The sequence below is a fragment of the Bos taurus genome, chromosome 11, assembly GCF_002263795.3.
Source record: "Bos taurus isolate L1 Dominette 01449 registration number 42190680 breed Hereford chromosome 11, ARS-UCD2.0, whole genome shotgun sequence".
NCBI classification, from domain to species: domain Eukaryota; kingdom Metazoa; phylum Chordata; class Mammalia; order Artiodactyla; family Bovidae; genus Bos; species Bos taurus.
Window position 1 is genome coordinate 5453372 of NC_037338.1, and position 16972 is coordinate 5470343.

The following is a 16972-nucleotide window of genomic DNA, read 5'->3' on the forward strand; positions in this document are numbered from 1 at the left end:
CAAGGCAAATTGGAGCAGCGAGAGGCCAACAGGAGATACGCCATGTCCAAGATCTGGAGGGGCGGCCAAGAGGAGATACGCCATGTCCACGGTCAGGAGGGGTGGCCAAGAGGAGGTATGCCATGTCCAAGTTCAGGAGCGGAGCCCGAGAGGAGATATGCCACGTCCAAGGTGAGGAGCAGAGGCCGTGAGGAGATACCTCACATCCAAAGTAAGGAGCAGGACGGCGCTTTGCTCGAGGAGCCGTGAAGAGATACCCCATGTCCAACGTAACAGAAACCCAAGTAAGAAGGTAAGAGCTCAGAGAGGGCATCAGAGCACAGACAGACTGAAACCACGGTCACAGCAAAGTCAGCCAATCTGACCACACGGACCACAGCCTTGTCTAACGCGATGACTAAGCCATGCCATCTAGAGCCACCCAAAACAGACAGGTTGTGGTGGAGAGGTCTCACAAGCTGTGTCCACTGGAGAGGTATATGGCAAACTTCTTCAGTATTCTTGCCTTGAGACCCCAGGAACAGCATGAAAAGGAAAAAGACAGGACACCGAAAGATGAACTCCCCAGGTCAGTAGGTGCCCAATATGCTACTGGAGATCAGTGGAGAACTAACTCCAGAAAGAATGAAGAGACGAAGCCAAAGCAAAAACACCACCCAGCTGTGGATGTGACTGGTGATGGAAGTAAAGTTCAGTGCTGTAAAGAGCAATTCTGCACAGGTACCTGGCATGTTAGGATGACAATCAAGGCAAACTGGAACAGTGAGCAGCCGAGATGAGATACCCCACATCCAAGGTCAGGAGCTGCGGCTGAGAGGAGATACCCCACCTCCAACGTAAAAGAAACCCACGTAAGATGGTAGGAGCTGAGAGAGGGCATCAGAGGGCAGACAGACTGAAACCACAATCACAGCAAAGTAGCCAATCTGATCACATGGACCACAGCCTTGTCTAACTCAATGAAACTAGAACATGCCGTGTAGGGCCACCCAAGAGGGACGGGTCACGGTGGAGAAGTCTCACAAAATGTGTCCATGGAGAAGGGAATGGCAACCACTTCAGTATTCCGGCCTTGAGAACCCCATGAAGAGTATGAAAAGGACAAAAGATAGGACACTGAAGATGAACTCCCCAGGTCGGTAGGTGCCCAGTATGCTACTGGAGATCAGTGGACAAGTAACTCTAGAAAGAATGAAGAGACAGAGCCAAAGTAAAAACAACACCCGGTTGTGGATGTGACTGGTGACGGAAGTCAAGTCCAATGCTCTAATGAGCAATATTGTGTAAGTACGTGGAATGTTAGGTCCACGGATCAAGGCCAATTGCAGTAGCGACCAGCGGAGAAGAGAATCCCACAGCCAAGGCCTGGAATGGCGGCCGAGTGGAGATACCACACGACCAAGGTCATAAGTGGAATCAAGAGGACATACGCCAGGTCCGAGGTCAGGGACAGAGGCTGGGCTTTGCTGGAGTAGACGTGAAGGGATACCGCAAGTCCAAGGTAAGAAACACCGCACTAAGGCAGTAGAGGCTGAGAGAGGGCTTCAGAGGGCAGACAGACTGAACCCACAATCACAGCAAAGTAGCCAACCTGATCACATGGACCACAGCCTTGTATACCTCAATGAACCTAAGAGCCATGCCCTATAAGGCCACCAAGATGGACGGGTCATGCTGCAGAGTTCTGACGAAGAGTGGACCACTGCAGATGCTATGCTACGCTCTGCTAAGTCACGGCAGTCATGTCCGACTCTGTGTGACCCCATAGACGGCAGCCCACCAGGCTTCCCCGTCCCTGGGATTCTCCAGGCAAGAACACCGGACTGGGTTGCCATTTCCTTCTCCAATGCGTGAAAGCGAAAAGAGAAAGTGAAGTCGCCCAGTCGTGTCCGACTCTTAGCGACCACATGGACTGCAGCCCACCAGGCTCCTTCGTCCATGGGATTTTCCAGGCAAGAGTACTGGAGTGGGGTGCCATTGCCTTCTCCTGGACCACTGCAGAAGGGGACGGGAAGCCACTTCAGTATTCTTTCCTTGAGAACCCCATGAACAGTATGAAAAGGAGAACACCAGACTGGGTTGCATTTCCTTCTCGAATGCGTGAAAGTGAAAAGAGAAAGTGAAGTCGCCCAGTTGTGTCTGACTCTTAGCGACCCCATGGACTGCAGCCCACCAGGCTCCTCTGTCCATGGGATTTTCCAAGGACGAGTACTGGAGTGGGGTGCCATTGCCTTCTCCTGGACCACTGCAGAAGGGGATGGGAAACCACTTCAGTATTCTTTCCTTGAGAACCCCATGAACAGTATGAAAAGGAAAAAGATAGGACGCTGAAAGATGAACTCGCAGATCAGTAGGTGCCCAATATGCTCCTGGAGATCAATGCAGAACTAACTCCAGAAAGAATAAAGAGACGGAGCCAAAGCAAAAACATCAGTTGTGGATGTGACTGGTGATGGAACGAAAGTCCAGTGCTATAAAGAGCAATACTGCATAGGAACCTGGAATTTTATGTACACGAATCAAGGCAAATTGGAGCAGCGAGAGGCCAACAGGAGATACGCCATGTCCAAGACCTGGAGGGGCGGCCAAGAGGAGATACGCCATGTCCACGGTCAGGAGGGGTGGCCAAGAGGAGGTATGCCATGTCCAAGTTCAGGAGCGGAGCCCGAGAGGAGATATGCCACGTCCAAGGTGAGGAGCAGCGGCCGTGAGGAGATACCTCACATCCAAAGTAAGGAGCAGGACGGCGCTTTGCTCGAGCAGCCGTGAAGAGATACCCCACGTCCAATGTAAGAGAAACCCAAGTAAGATGGTAAGTGCGGGGAGCTGCCCGTGAGAACGGGGTCCTTTATCTAAAGGACACAGCCCTGGGAGCTGCCTCAGTCCTTGAGGGTTTGCTTGCAAACATAGCTCTCTGTCCCGCCACCCCAGAGATTAGGCGAGTATTAACTGCAGACACCTGGAGTTCTGGACAAACTTCTCATGCACAAGGAAATGTTATCTGGTGTAAGAAATAATAACAGGGTGCCATTCCCATGCTCTCAAGATTTCTTGTGACTTTTCGTAAGATGTATAGGTCAGCCAAGAAAAATGTTAACTGTCTTGTTTTTCTCTTGCTCTCCTGTATAAATATAAGATGCTGTATAAAGTCGTGGTCAGACCGCTTCCCTTTGTGGAGACGTGTCTGACCCTCTCGATCCCATCTTTGCTGTAGTATTCTTTCTCAGCCACGTCGTGCACGTTCTCGGGACCTGATCGACTTTGCCGGCTGGCACGGGCAGGTGGCGCCCAAACAGGGACTCGAGAATCGGAGTGCAACCATGGCCGCTGCCCGTCAGGATTGAGGTAAGTAACGAGGAATTCCTAATTATTTGAAGTAAAGGGCAGGGAGTGTTATTGTCGAGAGTAATAAATCATGGGACAAGGCAGTAGCTGCCAGTTATTTGTACATATGTTGAAAACTATGTTAAAAGGCAGGGGAATTCATGTAAATAAGTTACAGCTAGAAAAGTTTTTCCTTTTTGTAGAAGAAGTTTGTCCTTGGTTCCCAGAGGAAGGAACAGTTAGTCTGGAAACTTGGAAAAAAGTAGGAAAACAATTGCAGACATATTATTCCTTACATGGTCCCAATCGTGTCCCTGTGGATGCTTTTTCTTTGTGGACTCTCATAAGAAACTGTCTGGATCCTGAACACGAGGGACATAAGATTCAAACGGCCCTCCAGGATTCCATAGAACCCGAAGTTGCAGAGCCTTCCGCCCCTCTGCCTGAGCCACTTTATGCTGTGCCTGAGGGAACAGCTTGTAAGGCTGGAGGGAATGATGATGTGTTAAGCTCTGATGAACAGGAAGAGTTCAATGAACAAGCGGCTCAGTACCATAGAGAGGATATGCCTTGGGAGATGATGGTTAGCATACAACCCCTCCGCGGGAAAAGGGGAATAGCATTCAGGGCTTTCCGAAGAACAGCTGGAAAATTTAATTCAGAAAATTGTTATAGCAGTAAAAAAGGATGCACAGGGAGATTCCCACTCCAGCCAGCCTGTGGCTCCAGCATATCCTCCCTCAGTTCTTGCTGGGCTCGACCCACCTCCACCTTTCGTAGAACCGCGAGAGCTTATATCTATCCCTGCTTCTTTGCCTGGTGAAAACATAAAAATTAAAAGTGAGATATTATTATCTCCTCTTCAAGAAGCAATTAAGTGAGCTAATGATGAAGGAGAACATATTCCCGGGTTTTCAAGAATCTATCCAGTATTTGAAAATGCTCAACAGCAGCGGTATTATGAACCTCTACCCTTTAAGAGTTAAAAATGGCTTGTGCACAATACGGCCTGACTGCGCCGTTGACTCAGGCTATTATAGAGGCTTTAAGAAATCAAAATCTGCCACCTAATGATTGAAAACAGGTTGCTCGGGCTTGTTTATCTGGAAGAGATTATTTACTATAGAAATCTGAGTTTGCTGAACAGTGTGGGATCACAGCTGATATCAATCAGCGACAGGGACTGAACACCGCTTATGAAATGATGGTGGGAGAGGAAGATTATCGAGACATTAATAATCAACTTAATTATTTGCCTAGAGCCTACCCTCAGATTAGTGCTGCGGCTCTACGAGCATGAAATAAACTTCCAAATTCTGATAAAAAGACTAAAGATTTATCTAAAATTCGCCAGGGGCCAGATGAACCATATCAGGATTTTGTTGCCCACCTGCTTGAGGCAATTAGTAAAATGATAGGGGATGAGCAGGCGGGAATGGTGTTGGCTAAACAGCTTGCTTATGAAAATGCCAATTCGGCTTGTCAAGCTGCCCTGAGACCTTACAGGAAAAAGGGAGGCTTATCCGATTATGTACGGATTTGTGCCGATATCGGCCCTTCATACATTCAAGGCATAACTTTGGCCGTGGCATTACAAGAAAAGACAGTCAAAGAAGTACTGTATCAACAATTATTGCCTTAGCGGGTTTTAGTGGACGGCTTGATAATCATTATCCCTCGGATAAAATTTTGCAATTTGCTCACTATCACCAATTTCTCTTTGCAAAAATCGTTGTTTCTCAGCCCCTTGCCGACGCCCTAACTGTATTTACTGATGGCTCTTCTAATGGAACAGCTAGTTTGATGATACAGGACAATACTGCCACCTGGCATACTAATTATAAGTCTGCTCAAGAAGTAGAACTATTTGCCGTTTTTCAGGCTCTATTACAAATCTCTGCTCCATTTAATTTATATTCCGACAGTCAATATATCATAAGAGCCTTAGACACTATTGAGACTGTTCCATTTATCGGTACCCTGAATTCTACTATCCAAACTCTTTTTCGTGATATACAATATTTAATTTGCTCCAGAGTTAATAAATGCTATTTCGGTCATATTCGTGCTCACTCTGGACTTCCTGGACCTTTAGCACGAGGCAATGCTTTGGCTGACGAAGCTACACGTATGATGTTTCCTTCATTGGAACAAATGGCAAAAACTTCTCACAGCTTACACCATCAAAACAGCAATAGCTTAAGACTTCAATTTGGCATTACTCGAGAAGCTGCCAGACAGATTGTTAAGCAATGTCAAACATGTCCTCAATTTTTTAGCGTCCCCCATTATGGAGTTAATCCCCGAGGATTGTTGACAAACGACATATGGCAAATGGATATTACCCATATTCCTGAATTTGGTAAACAAAAATTTGTTCATGTTACTATTGACACCTTCTCTGGCTTTTTACATACCTCTCTACAATCCGGAGAAGCTAGCAAACATTGTATAGCTCATTACATTAAATGTTTTGCTGTTATGGGAACCCCTAAGACCATAAAAACAGACAATGGTCCAAGATACACTGGAAAATATTTTCAACTATTTTGTACACAATTGTCTATCTCACATAAAACAGGTATCCCTTATAATCCTCAAGGTCAAGAAATCATTGAACAGACACATCAAACTCTCAAACATCAATTACAAAAACTATAGAAGGGGAAATTGTATCTCAATACCCCCTCCAACTCTCTAAACCATGCTTTATTTGTTCTAAATTTTTATAATTAGACATAAGTGGCTGTTCAACAGCACAGCGATTTTGGAACTTTGATACACAAACAATAAGACCTAAAGTCTTTTGGAAAGACCCACTTGTGGAAAAATGGTATGGACCAGATCCAGTACTAATTTGGAGACGAGGACATGTTTGTGTTTTCCCACAGGATGCCGAAGCACCGCGCTGGCTGCCGGAAAGGTTGGTACGCACGGCGGAGACAATCTCTAGTAAACCAGATGAGGAGATTGATGATTCAAGGGCATGATGAATTACCATCTCAGCAACAACTCCAGGCATTAATGCGAGAGGCACAGAATCGTGTTGCTGTGCAGGGCGATCCGATATTGCCTTTAAGCTTCCTGATAACCTTATTAATTATATTAAATCAGATTAACACTGCACACTCTGAAGAATATTCAAATGCTTACTGGGCTTATTTTCCCGACCCTCCCCTTCTCCAACTGGTGGGCTGGGAGGGTGGTCCATTCCCATATACACTAATGATACTGTGGCTTTGGGGGGTTTTTCAGATAAACATATTATTCCTAATCAAGTTAATTTCTCTTATCATGGCATGTTTGATCGTTTACCTATCTGTCTAGATATTTTAATTCAACAGGATGCCTTTTTGTTGCAGAGTCAGGATATGCTGATTATGACAATGGTTGGAGCCTATATATTCCTGGAGTAACGAAAGAATCTGGAATTCCTCAACGTCGTAATTGAACTGGTCCTTTAGATATCCCTTTCTGCGACTTTGGAACAAGGGGAAGAGTCACTGCTGCGCCATGGAAACTGTGTCGAAATGAGACTGCCACGGTCTATAACATATTTGGGACAAATGAGTCATTGTGTGACTGGTCTCCAGATTCGAACAGAAACCCCGGAGCACAAGATAATAGAAAGTTTGCATCCCATATTTGGAACTTGGGTGGCTCTAAAGTGTTCCAAACAGAAATCTGGAAACTAGCTGCCGCTCTTGCATGTGAGGGTTCCTACCTTCAGGTGGGATCGAAAGTGAGACACGGTTATTTATGGAATCTCACCATGAGATACCCTCGAGCATGTGTACCTCACCCTTATGCTTTATTAGTAGGATCTATAAATATACAACTTGGGTCAGGAAATTATAATGTAACTTGTAACAATTGTACTTTGACTAACTGCATCAGGGGAATTACTAATCAAACTAGGGTTCTAGTCTTACGGCAGCCTGCCTTTGTTATGATTCCTGTAAAAATTAATGGGTCTTGCTATGATGAAAAAGGACTTGAGCTTTGGAGAGAAGTAGAGGGTGCTTTAATGCGTTATCGCAGGGGAATAGGGTTAATAATTCTGGGGTTTGTAGCTTTGGTAACCCTTATTGCCTCCTCGATTACTGCAGCCCTGTCCCTGGCACAATCAGTGCAAACTGCAACTTTTGTTAATAATCTGGAACAAAATGTATCCGTTACCCTGGGGACTCAAGAAGATATTGACAAAAAGCTAGAGGACCGATTGAATGCCCTTTATGATGTTGTAAAATTTTTAGGTGAAGAGGTTCAAGGTATAAAGTTGAGATTACGGGTACAATGTCATGCTGATTTTCGATGGATCTGTGTTACCCAAAAAAAATATAATGGTAGTATAACTGCTTGGGATAAGGTGAAAGCTTATATAGAAGGTATTTGGCATACATGAAAATATTTCCTTAGATTTACTGCATCTACATCAGGAAATAATGAACATTGAAAATGCACCCAGACCTGATTTGGATGTTGCAAAAAGAGCTGAATCTTTTGTTAGAGAACTTTTTCGACATGTACCTACCATCAATAGTATTTGGCACTTGGGAGCAGCCATAGGAGGACTATTCTTAATAATTTTAACTGTTTTATTTCTTGCATCTTGTTTAATTAAAAAACTGATTGATGATCTATGGATGATAAAGGCTTCCATCTATGGAAATTGTCTGCGGTTAAAGGAACATAAGCGTGCGCCTATATAAAAAGAAAGGGGGAGATGCGGGGAGCTGCCCGTGAGAACAGGGGTCCTTTATCTAAAGGACACAGCCCTGGGAGCTGCCTCAGTCCTTGAGGGTTTGCTTGTAAACATAACTCTCTGTCCCGCCACCCCAGAGATTAGGCGAGTATTAACTGCAGACACCTGGAGTTCTGGACAAACTTCTCATGCACAAGGAAATGTTATCTGGTGTAAGAAATAATAACAGGGTGCCATTCCCATGCTCTCAAGATTTCTTGTGACTTTTCGTAAGATGTATAGGTCAGCCAAGAAAAATGTTAACTGTCTTGTTTTTCTCTTGCTCTCCTGTATAAATATAAGATGCTGAATAAAGTCGTGGTCAGACCGCTTCCCTTTGTGGAGACGTGTCTGACCCTCTCGACCCCATCTTTGCTGTAGTATTTTTTCTCAGCCGCGTCGTGCACATTCTCAGGACCTGATCGACTTTGCCGGCTGGCTCCGGCAGTTAAGAGCTCAGAGAGGGCATCAGAGGACAGACAGACTGAAACCACAGTCACAGCAAAGTAGCCTAACTGATCACATGGACCACAGCCTTGTCTAACGCAATGAAACTAAGCCATGCCATCTAGAGCCACCCAAAATGGACAGGTTGTGATGGAGAGGTCTCACAAGATGTGTCCACTGGAGAAGTATATGGCAAACTTCGTCAGTATTCTTGCCTTGAGACCCCATGAACAGTATGAAAAGAAAAAAGTTAGGACACTGAAAGATGAACTCCCCAAGTCGGTAGGTGCCAAATATGCTACTGGAGATCAGTGGAGAACTAACTCCAGAAAGATTGAAGAGACAAACCCAAAGCCAAAGCAAAAACAACACCCAGCTGTGGATGTGACTGGTGATGGAACGAAAGTCCAATGCTGTAAAGAGCAATATTGCATAGGTACCTGGAATGTTAGGTCCACGAATCAAGGCAAATTGGAGCAGCGAGCGGCCGAGAGGAGATACCCCATGTCCAAGGTAAGAGAAACCGAAATAAGATGGCAGGAGCTGGGAGAGGGCATCAGAGGGCAGACAGACTGAAAGCACAATCACAGCAAAGTAGCCAATCTGATCACTTGGACCACAGCCTTGTCTAAGTCATGAAAGTAAGCCATGCCGTGTAGGGCCACCCAAGACGGACAGGTCATGGTGGAGAGGTCTCACAAAATGTGTCCACCAGAGAAGGGAAAGGCAAACCACTTCAGTATTCTTGCCTCGAGAACTCCATGAGCAGTATGAAAAGGAGAAAAGATAGGATACTGAAAGAGGAACTCCCCAGGTGGGTAGGTGCCCAATATGCTACTGGACATCAGTGCAAAACGCAGTACTTGGATACAATCTCAAAAATGATACAATGATCTCTGTTCATTTCTAAGGCAAACCATTCAATATCACAGTAATCCAAGTCTATACCCCTACCAGTAACGCTGAAGAAGCTGAAATTGAACGGTTCTATGAAGACCTACAAGACCTCTTAGAACTAACACCCAAAAAAGATATGCTTTTCATTATAGGGGACTGGAATGCAAGAGTAGGAAGTCAAGAAACACCTGGAGTAACAGGCAAATTTGGCCTTGGAGTACAGAATGAAGCAGGGCAAAGGCTAATAGAGTTTTGCCAAGAGAAGGCACTGGTCATAGCAAACACCCTCTTCCAACAACACAAGAGAAGACTCTACACATGGACATCACCAAGTTGCTTCCCCTGCCCTGCCTGGCCTTGCCTGCAGAAACACCAGTACAATGAAGGCCCTGCCCCATGCTTTCCCTTCACTCCTGTGTCTGCCTCCTTGACTCTGCTGTTTCCCCAGGGCAGAGTATCTCTCATTTCCAGCAAAACTGTGAGTAACAATGAAGTTTTCTTTCAATGGCACTGACCCTCTCTGTGTTGTCACTCAGTCACTGTTACAAATTAAGACCCAGGCACAAATCAGAGCTACTGCTCCCAACATGGCCAAGTACAATGGCAGCACTTTCATTTCATTATTTTATTCTGCTGAAATATCCTAATATTCTAATAGGCAATTTCTGTTGTTCAGTTGCTTAGTTGTGTCTGACTGCTTGCGACCCCATGGGCTGCAGCATGCCAGACTTCCCTGTCTTTTACCATCTCCTGGAGCTTGTTCAAACCCACGTCCATTGAGTCAGTGGTGCCATCCAACCATCTCGTCCTCTGTCTCCCCCTTCTCCTCCTGCCCTCAACCTTTCCCAACATCAGGCTCTTTTCTAATGAGTTGGCTCTTGGCATCTGGTGGCCAAAGTATTGTCTTTTTGATACATACTTAAGATTCACTACTAAAAGCTACTTTATAGGATTCAGCAGATTTTGGTACTTGTTTTTTTTTTTTTTTTCTCCAGCACTAAGTTGAGCAGTAAAAGTCCAGGTAAGGAACTGTAACGGTAAAAGGACCTTCTTCGAGGACACAGAAGTCAATGGCTTAGAATTAGGCATTTAGGCCTAGTGGAGAGGAGGTGATATCTGGCAACATTCAGGGTTCAATCTCACCTGTGTGGCTGGTACAGATGTCCCTACCATTCAAATCTGGCTCAGATGATAAAGAATCCACCTGCCAACGCAGGAGACATGGGTTCAATCCCTACGTCGGGAAGAGCCCCTGTAGAAGAGAATGGCAGCCCACTCCAGTATCCTTGCCTGGAGAATTCCATGGACAGAGAAGCCTGGCAGGCTACCATCCATGGGGTCGCAAAGAGTTGGACACGACTGAGCGACTCACACTTTCCTTGGGAATTAGGTGCTGATGAACCACAGAATCAGAACAGGGCCTTTCAGGACGGATGGTGTGCTAAGCACTGAGAGCTTCTTCCTGCAAGCTGCCACTGCTACCCACGTTAAAATGGGAGAAGGGAAACCTCCCTAGCTGACTCCAGGCACAGCTGCGTAAAATGAAACCTGCGCTTCACACAGAAAGAAACCACCCTCATTGATTTTCCTCCTAATGAACCATGTTCATTCTTCTCCATATTTTTTAGATTTCTTTATTATTTCAAAGACAGCATCTAAATTTTAAACAGTAATTTAAGTGGTGGGAGAAAATATAAAGAAAGACAAGAAGGAGAAGAAACAAATGAATATTTTTTAAAAAGCAGGTCATAGATCCAAATGACTTTATGTAATACAGCTAGGTCAGGCAATGGAGTATTTTCATTGTATCAATGGCCAACTTTCAAATAATTTTATGACAAAATGGTAATATCATGGTTCACAGCAATTTTACCATCTATAAATTCGTTCTTTGATGACTGAAAAGCCTTGTCCTAAGACTTGACATATGTTAAGAGTTGAGTTACAACTTACTAAATGTTTTCTTGGCGTTTTCTTGGTTTGGGTGAGAGAAGCAGTTTAAACAAAGACATCTCTTTGATTATAAGGATGTGATCCTTATAGATAAAATGGGATCACCCTTCAAAATTCGGCATGTGAACTGGTTAGAACCTATGGTGGTTGCATGGATAAACCTTGAAACTTTAAATTTTTTTTTTAATTTGGAACTTTAAAAAAATATTCTTTCAGTTCAGATGACAGGGATACACAGGGAACAAGATAACCCACCCCCGACCCCAGCAAAATCGCCTGGACTTTCAGAATACTGTCAGGGTATCAGCTGCATTTCAAAGACACAGGCAGGGATGGAATTATGAATCAAGTCACTCAGAAGAGTGACTGGAAAAATATCTAACAGAGTGTACTGTGCTTCCAGTGTTAAATTTAAGGAAGAAAAATTAACCCCCAAACTTTTATCACTCTAAGCAGATTCTGTTTTTATTCTGATGTAACTAGAGCATTAGGACCAGAAAGTTTTCAGTGAAGTTAAACTGGAATGCTCTGACTTTGAACAAGGAATCACATTATTTTCTGAGATATCCTTAGACATAACATCTCTATCATAGTAAAAAAAAAAAAAAAAAGAGGAAGGAGGAACAGGGAGGCATATGAACCGCTCTGTTTTAACTAGACTTGTAGCAAACCAGAATTGGGATTCCTTGAAGTTTGTAAGAGGAAGCTTTCTTCCTAATACGACTTGGGATATTGTTTCTTTCATTCGGCTTCATGATAAATAATGTACTCCAAGTGCTCAGGAAGCACCCACCTCCTTCTGTTTTGAATGATGTGGAGGTGTGAGGCTACACAGAGCATGAAGTGACTGCAGTCCATTCCCTTTGGTGTCAAAAAACAATAAAAAAAAAAAAGCTTTTGACTTAGAAAATGAACTTATGTTTGGCAGGAGAATGGGTAATTAGGGAGTTGGGGATGGACATGGACACACTGCTATATTTAAAATGGATAACCAACAAAGACCTACTGTGGGGAATTCTGCTCAATGTTATGTACCAGCCTGGATGGAGCAGGGTTTGGGGGAGAACGGATACATGTACATGTCTGGCTGAGCCCCTTCAATTTTCACCTGAAACTATCACAACATTGTTAATCTGCTCTATCCCAATACAAAATTAAAAGTTCAAAGTTAAAAATAAAGGAAAAAATTTCTGCTGCTCTGGGCTGCATCATCACTGCTGACCAGGCTTTTATACGAGAACACTCAGAATGACAATACGGCTCAGAAAGGGGCAGACCAAATGAGGAAGACGTTAACAATGATTCTGGTTAAAGAACTGTGCGAGTTACAACATTTCAAGAGTGAGGCTGAGAAAGCAATAGCATCCAACTGGTACGAGAAAACTCTATACTCTGAGCACAGAAACTTAACTTCAAGACATCTCCTGGAGAAAGCAGGATCACCCTGTGGTTATCTGGACACCCCCACACAGAACAGCAATGATAAGGCTTTAAGGTAGAAAAGGATTTTCAAGAAGAGAAAGACCACAGTCAAGGTACACCCACGGTCAAGAACTGCTTCTAACAGAGGTTTCTGGTATACCGCAGTTCTGCTTTCTTTCAGGTGATCAGCTTAGGCTGTAATGCCTGAAAATGGTGACCACTACCGTCAGTGCAGGGGCTGCCCAGGGGGTGCTAGTGGTCAAGAATTCACGTGCCAGTGCAGGAGATGCCTGGGGCGGCAAGATCCCCTGGGGAAGGAAATGGCAACCCACTCCAGTATTCTTGCCTAGAAAATTCCCTGGACAGAGGAGCCTGGCGGGCTACATACAGTCCATCGCATTGCAAAGAGTCAGACATGACTGAGAGATTGGGCACACACATGGTCAACGCATGAATCAATAACAGATTTTAGAAATCACTTGGCCAAATTGCCTTTAAACCATGTTTAAGATGAGATTTGAGATACAAAGTATGTAAGGCACTGGAAACAGGGATTGGAAAATACCTTCAAATTTTCTCTTTGTGATTAAGTTAAGTATTTGCTCACTCCATAATGAAACTGAGTTTTAGCCACTGAAACCTCCTACAACTAAAAACAAATATGACTACGAAGTCTTTCTAATAAAAATGCTTGATGGACTGATGAACCAATCACCACTGGTCATCATTAACCGCATATTTTAAAACTCAAAAATCACATATCTTGAATGAATAATAAAGCAAAACTCAAAGCTGTGATAACTCTCTAGTGTGGTTTTCATCATCTCTTCATTAAAAACATCCACCTCACAGACCAAGAAGCCACCTAAACATACCAGCTGTCGGGCCAGTGACAATGAGTCAGCACAATGTGTTCAAATGGTTATTCCAACTAACATCATCAATATGCACCAGGGGGTTGGAAGTTATACACGGTATTTGAATAGATAACAACTAGTCTGATCATAGTAAAACTTAAAAAAAAAAAATTTTAGGCTGGGTTTGGAAAAAAAAAAAACTTGCTAAATATTTACATCCCATACCCACCTCCCTCTCTTTGTATATTGTCCTGGTGTGCTTTTTTGGGATAAACAGATACCGAATTCATAGCAGCTTTTTAACGTCTTTCAGTGGATGGACAGTGAGCTCAAATTTACTGATGGGTCTAACATCTAACGCCAATCTGAGTAGAAACACAACATTTTCTAAATGCTTCACACCCACTGGATTAATAAGACATTGTGTTTCCAAGGGGTCTCTGCACTATTTTGGTTGTATTCTTAACATCCCAATATGGGTGGAATTCTAGCTCCCTTTATTCCCCTGTGCTGTGTGGGTGTGCAGGTGGGTGTGTGTGCACGCACAAATACATATCCTCAAATCAGCTACACTGTTTTCAGGTTTTTCTACATCCAAGGTACACCTTCTTATATTCTGATATTCATTTAGTTAAAATGTGCAATTTACCACGTTGGAACTACGGCAGGACACAAGAACACAGCTCTATTTGGTTCTATACTACTTCCTGGATAAGGACTAACTTCACCCCCCACACTGGACAACGGTTTGATTCCTCCATTTCACAGTGACACACAAAGCCTAATAAGCATGTTTTCAGCTAGCCCGGACTCTGAGAAATATGCTTCCAGATTAACAAGACAGTTTCCTTCTTACTACCCACCCACGCAAGCAAGCTGTTCCCATCTGGAGGAGCAAGACACTTCACTGGGAAGGCAATCTTCTTTCTGGCAAAACCTAAACCACTCGTCAATCACCTTCAGTGTACTGAGCACTGGAAGCATCTGTTCCAGAGAGATTTTTTTAGGTTGTTTTCCAACCATGGGATCCATTCAGATTTCAGGCTGACCTTGTACGGAGTCAGATTCCATCTAGAACAGACTTAACTTCTGAGTAGGAGACAACATCTGCCAAGTGTTCCATTCTGGAACCCTATCAACAAGCATTTTACAAAGCATGATGGATGGATGTTAACTCGTCCGTCCCTGGCACGCCTCATAAAAACTCAAGGCCTTCCAGAAGCGTCGACAGAAATCAACTATTTCTCTCCTTGCTATTAATGAGCTCTTGCCGACTATTCATCTTACGCGTGATGATGACTAATATCCGCGCAATGGCAAGCAGGCGCTCTTTCAGCGAGATCATGCCCAGTGTGGCCAGTTGAGCCTTCTGTGCCAATGGCAACACCGCCAGCATCCACCAGGACCATGCAGGACCACTAGGGTTACTCTGCAAAAGAAAGGAAGACAAAATCAGCAGCTCAAGTAGAAGCCTATTCTCAATGTGGTCTTCTGTCTCATCAACACGACCAAGAATTAAATGCTGCCTTCTCTAAGGTCTACTGCAATGGCACCCCGCTCCAGTACTCTTGCCTGGAAAATCCCATGGATGGAGGAGCCTGGTAGGCTGTAGTCCATGGGGTCACTAAGAGTCAGACACGACTGAGCGACTTCACTTTTGCTTTTCACTTTCATGCATTGGAGAAGGAAATGGCAACCCACTCCAGTGTTCTTGCCTGGAGAATCCCAGGGACAGGGGAGCCGGGTGGGCTGCCGTCTATGGGGTCGCACAGAGTCGGACACGACTGAAGCGACACAGCAGCAGCAGCAGCAGCACCATTCATTCAGCCCTTAAACACAAAGCTTACTTTTTAAAAAGCTTTTTATAATTTATTTCAGTCCGTACTGGGTCTTTGCTGGCGCGTGGGCTTTCCTGTAGCTGCAGAGATTGGGGGCTACTCTCCGGTTGCAGTGCACGGGTCTCTCATTGCTGTGGCTTCTCTTGTTGCAGAGCAGGGGCTCTAGAGTGCGCAGGCTTCAGCACTCACAGTTTCCAGGCTTTACAGCACAGGCTCAGTACTTGTGGCGCACAGGCTTAGCTGCTCTGTGGCATGTGGGGTCTTCCCGGATCGGGGATCGAATCCATGTCTCCTGCACTGGCAGGCAGAGTCTCTACCACAGAGCTACCAGGGAAGCCAAGACAAAGCCTACTTGTATGTTACACACTTAAATGGGGGAAATTCACATAAGGAAGAACCTGCCAAGAGATGCATCTTCCATGGAAAACTCTTCATGAATTAGTTGTTCTTAGTCTCTTAAAGCTCTAGTTCATGATTCTCCTGGTGGTTCAGTGACTAAGACTCCAAGCTCCCAATACAGGGGGCCTGGGTTCAATCCCTGGTCAGGGAACTGGATCCACATGCCACAACTAATAAGACCAAGCACAGCCAAATTAATAATAAAGCTCTAGTTCAAAGTCTATGACCCATTAGAAGAAGCGATCGTAATTTTTATCTCTACTTTCCAATGTTCTGTTATTGTTTTCTAAACATGCTCTACAAAGCAAAATGTTTATAAAGAAACAGTATAGGTACAAATTTGACTGTTATAAACCGTATAATAAAGTCAATGAGACAAATATACATATATATGAAATAGCTATATATATGAGTTACTGTTAAATACATATATGTGCGTGGCATTGTGGTTTAGTTGCTAAGTCGTGTCTGACTCTTGTGACCTCATGGACTGTAACCCACCAGACTCCTCTGTTCATGGACTTTTCCAGATAAGAATACTGGAATGGTTAGCCATTTCCTTCTCAGGCGATCTTCCTGATCCAGGGATCAACCCCAGGTCTCCTGCATTATAGGCGTATTCTTTTACCAACTGAGCCACCTGGGAACCCCATTTAATGAATTACTATTAAATATATATATGAATTATTATGCCACCTGATAGCCTTTGTTTCATAAGCAAACAGGCACTTCTGGATTGAGCTCTGAGCAAAAGGTAACCACAGAGTTGTTTTCAATATTCCTGGAACTGAAACCAAGATACCCAGGTCTCCCTCCTTCTCCTCCATCCCCATTCCAGAAGCAAGCAGAATCCAAACTGGGAACCAGGGAGGGTGGCTCCAGGCTCACCTTAGCTCAGGGTGAGAGTTGAAGAATGGCACCAAGGTCAAAGGGCATGGCGCCGCCCACATCACCGTGCAGAAGGCACCCACCTCCCCTCCAAGGGAAGACAGCACAAGTGTCGGACAAAACGACCTTCTCTATGGCTCATACCCTCTTTTCCTCCTCACTTTACTGAGTAGGGAGACACCGAGTAGCAGGCTTAACGGGAA

At 44.4% G+C, this 16972-nt stretch overlaps 2 protein-coding genes across 2 annotated transcripts in view; one reads left to right on the top strand and one right to left on the bottom strand.

Moving 5' to 3' along the window:
* Positions 1 to 16972, bottom strand: part of LONRF2 (LON peptidase N-terminal domain and ring finger 2) — a 61888-nt gene that overhangs the window by 24092 nt on the left and 20824 nt on the right. Inside the window, 1 exon segment of the mRNA XM_059891593.1 lies at positions 1 to 15073. This exon segment is cut by the window's left edge and continues 24092 nt beyond it. Coding sequence (XP_059747576.1) covers positions 14879 to 15073 — 195 coding nt within the window. The 3' untranslated portion in view covers positions 1 to 14878.
* On the top strand, positions 3416 to 4160 carry LOC132346538 (endogenous retrovirus group K member 7 Gag polyprotein-like). The gene has a single exon (XM_059891655.1). The coding sequence runs from the start codon at positions 3416 to 3418 to the stop codon at positions 4145 to 4147; it is 732 nt and encodes a 243-aa protein (XP_059747638.1). The 3' UTR covers positions 4148 to 4160.

Bases quoted from the DNA above. Each gene is read 5' to 3' on its own strand.
- LOC132346538 (XM_059891655.1), top strand. From the start codon at position 3,416: ATGGGACAAGGCAGTAGCTGCCAGTTATTTGTACATATGTTGAAAACT.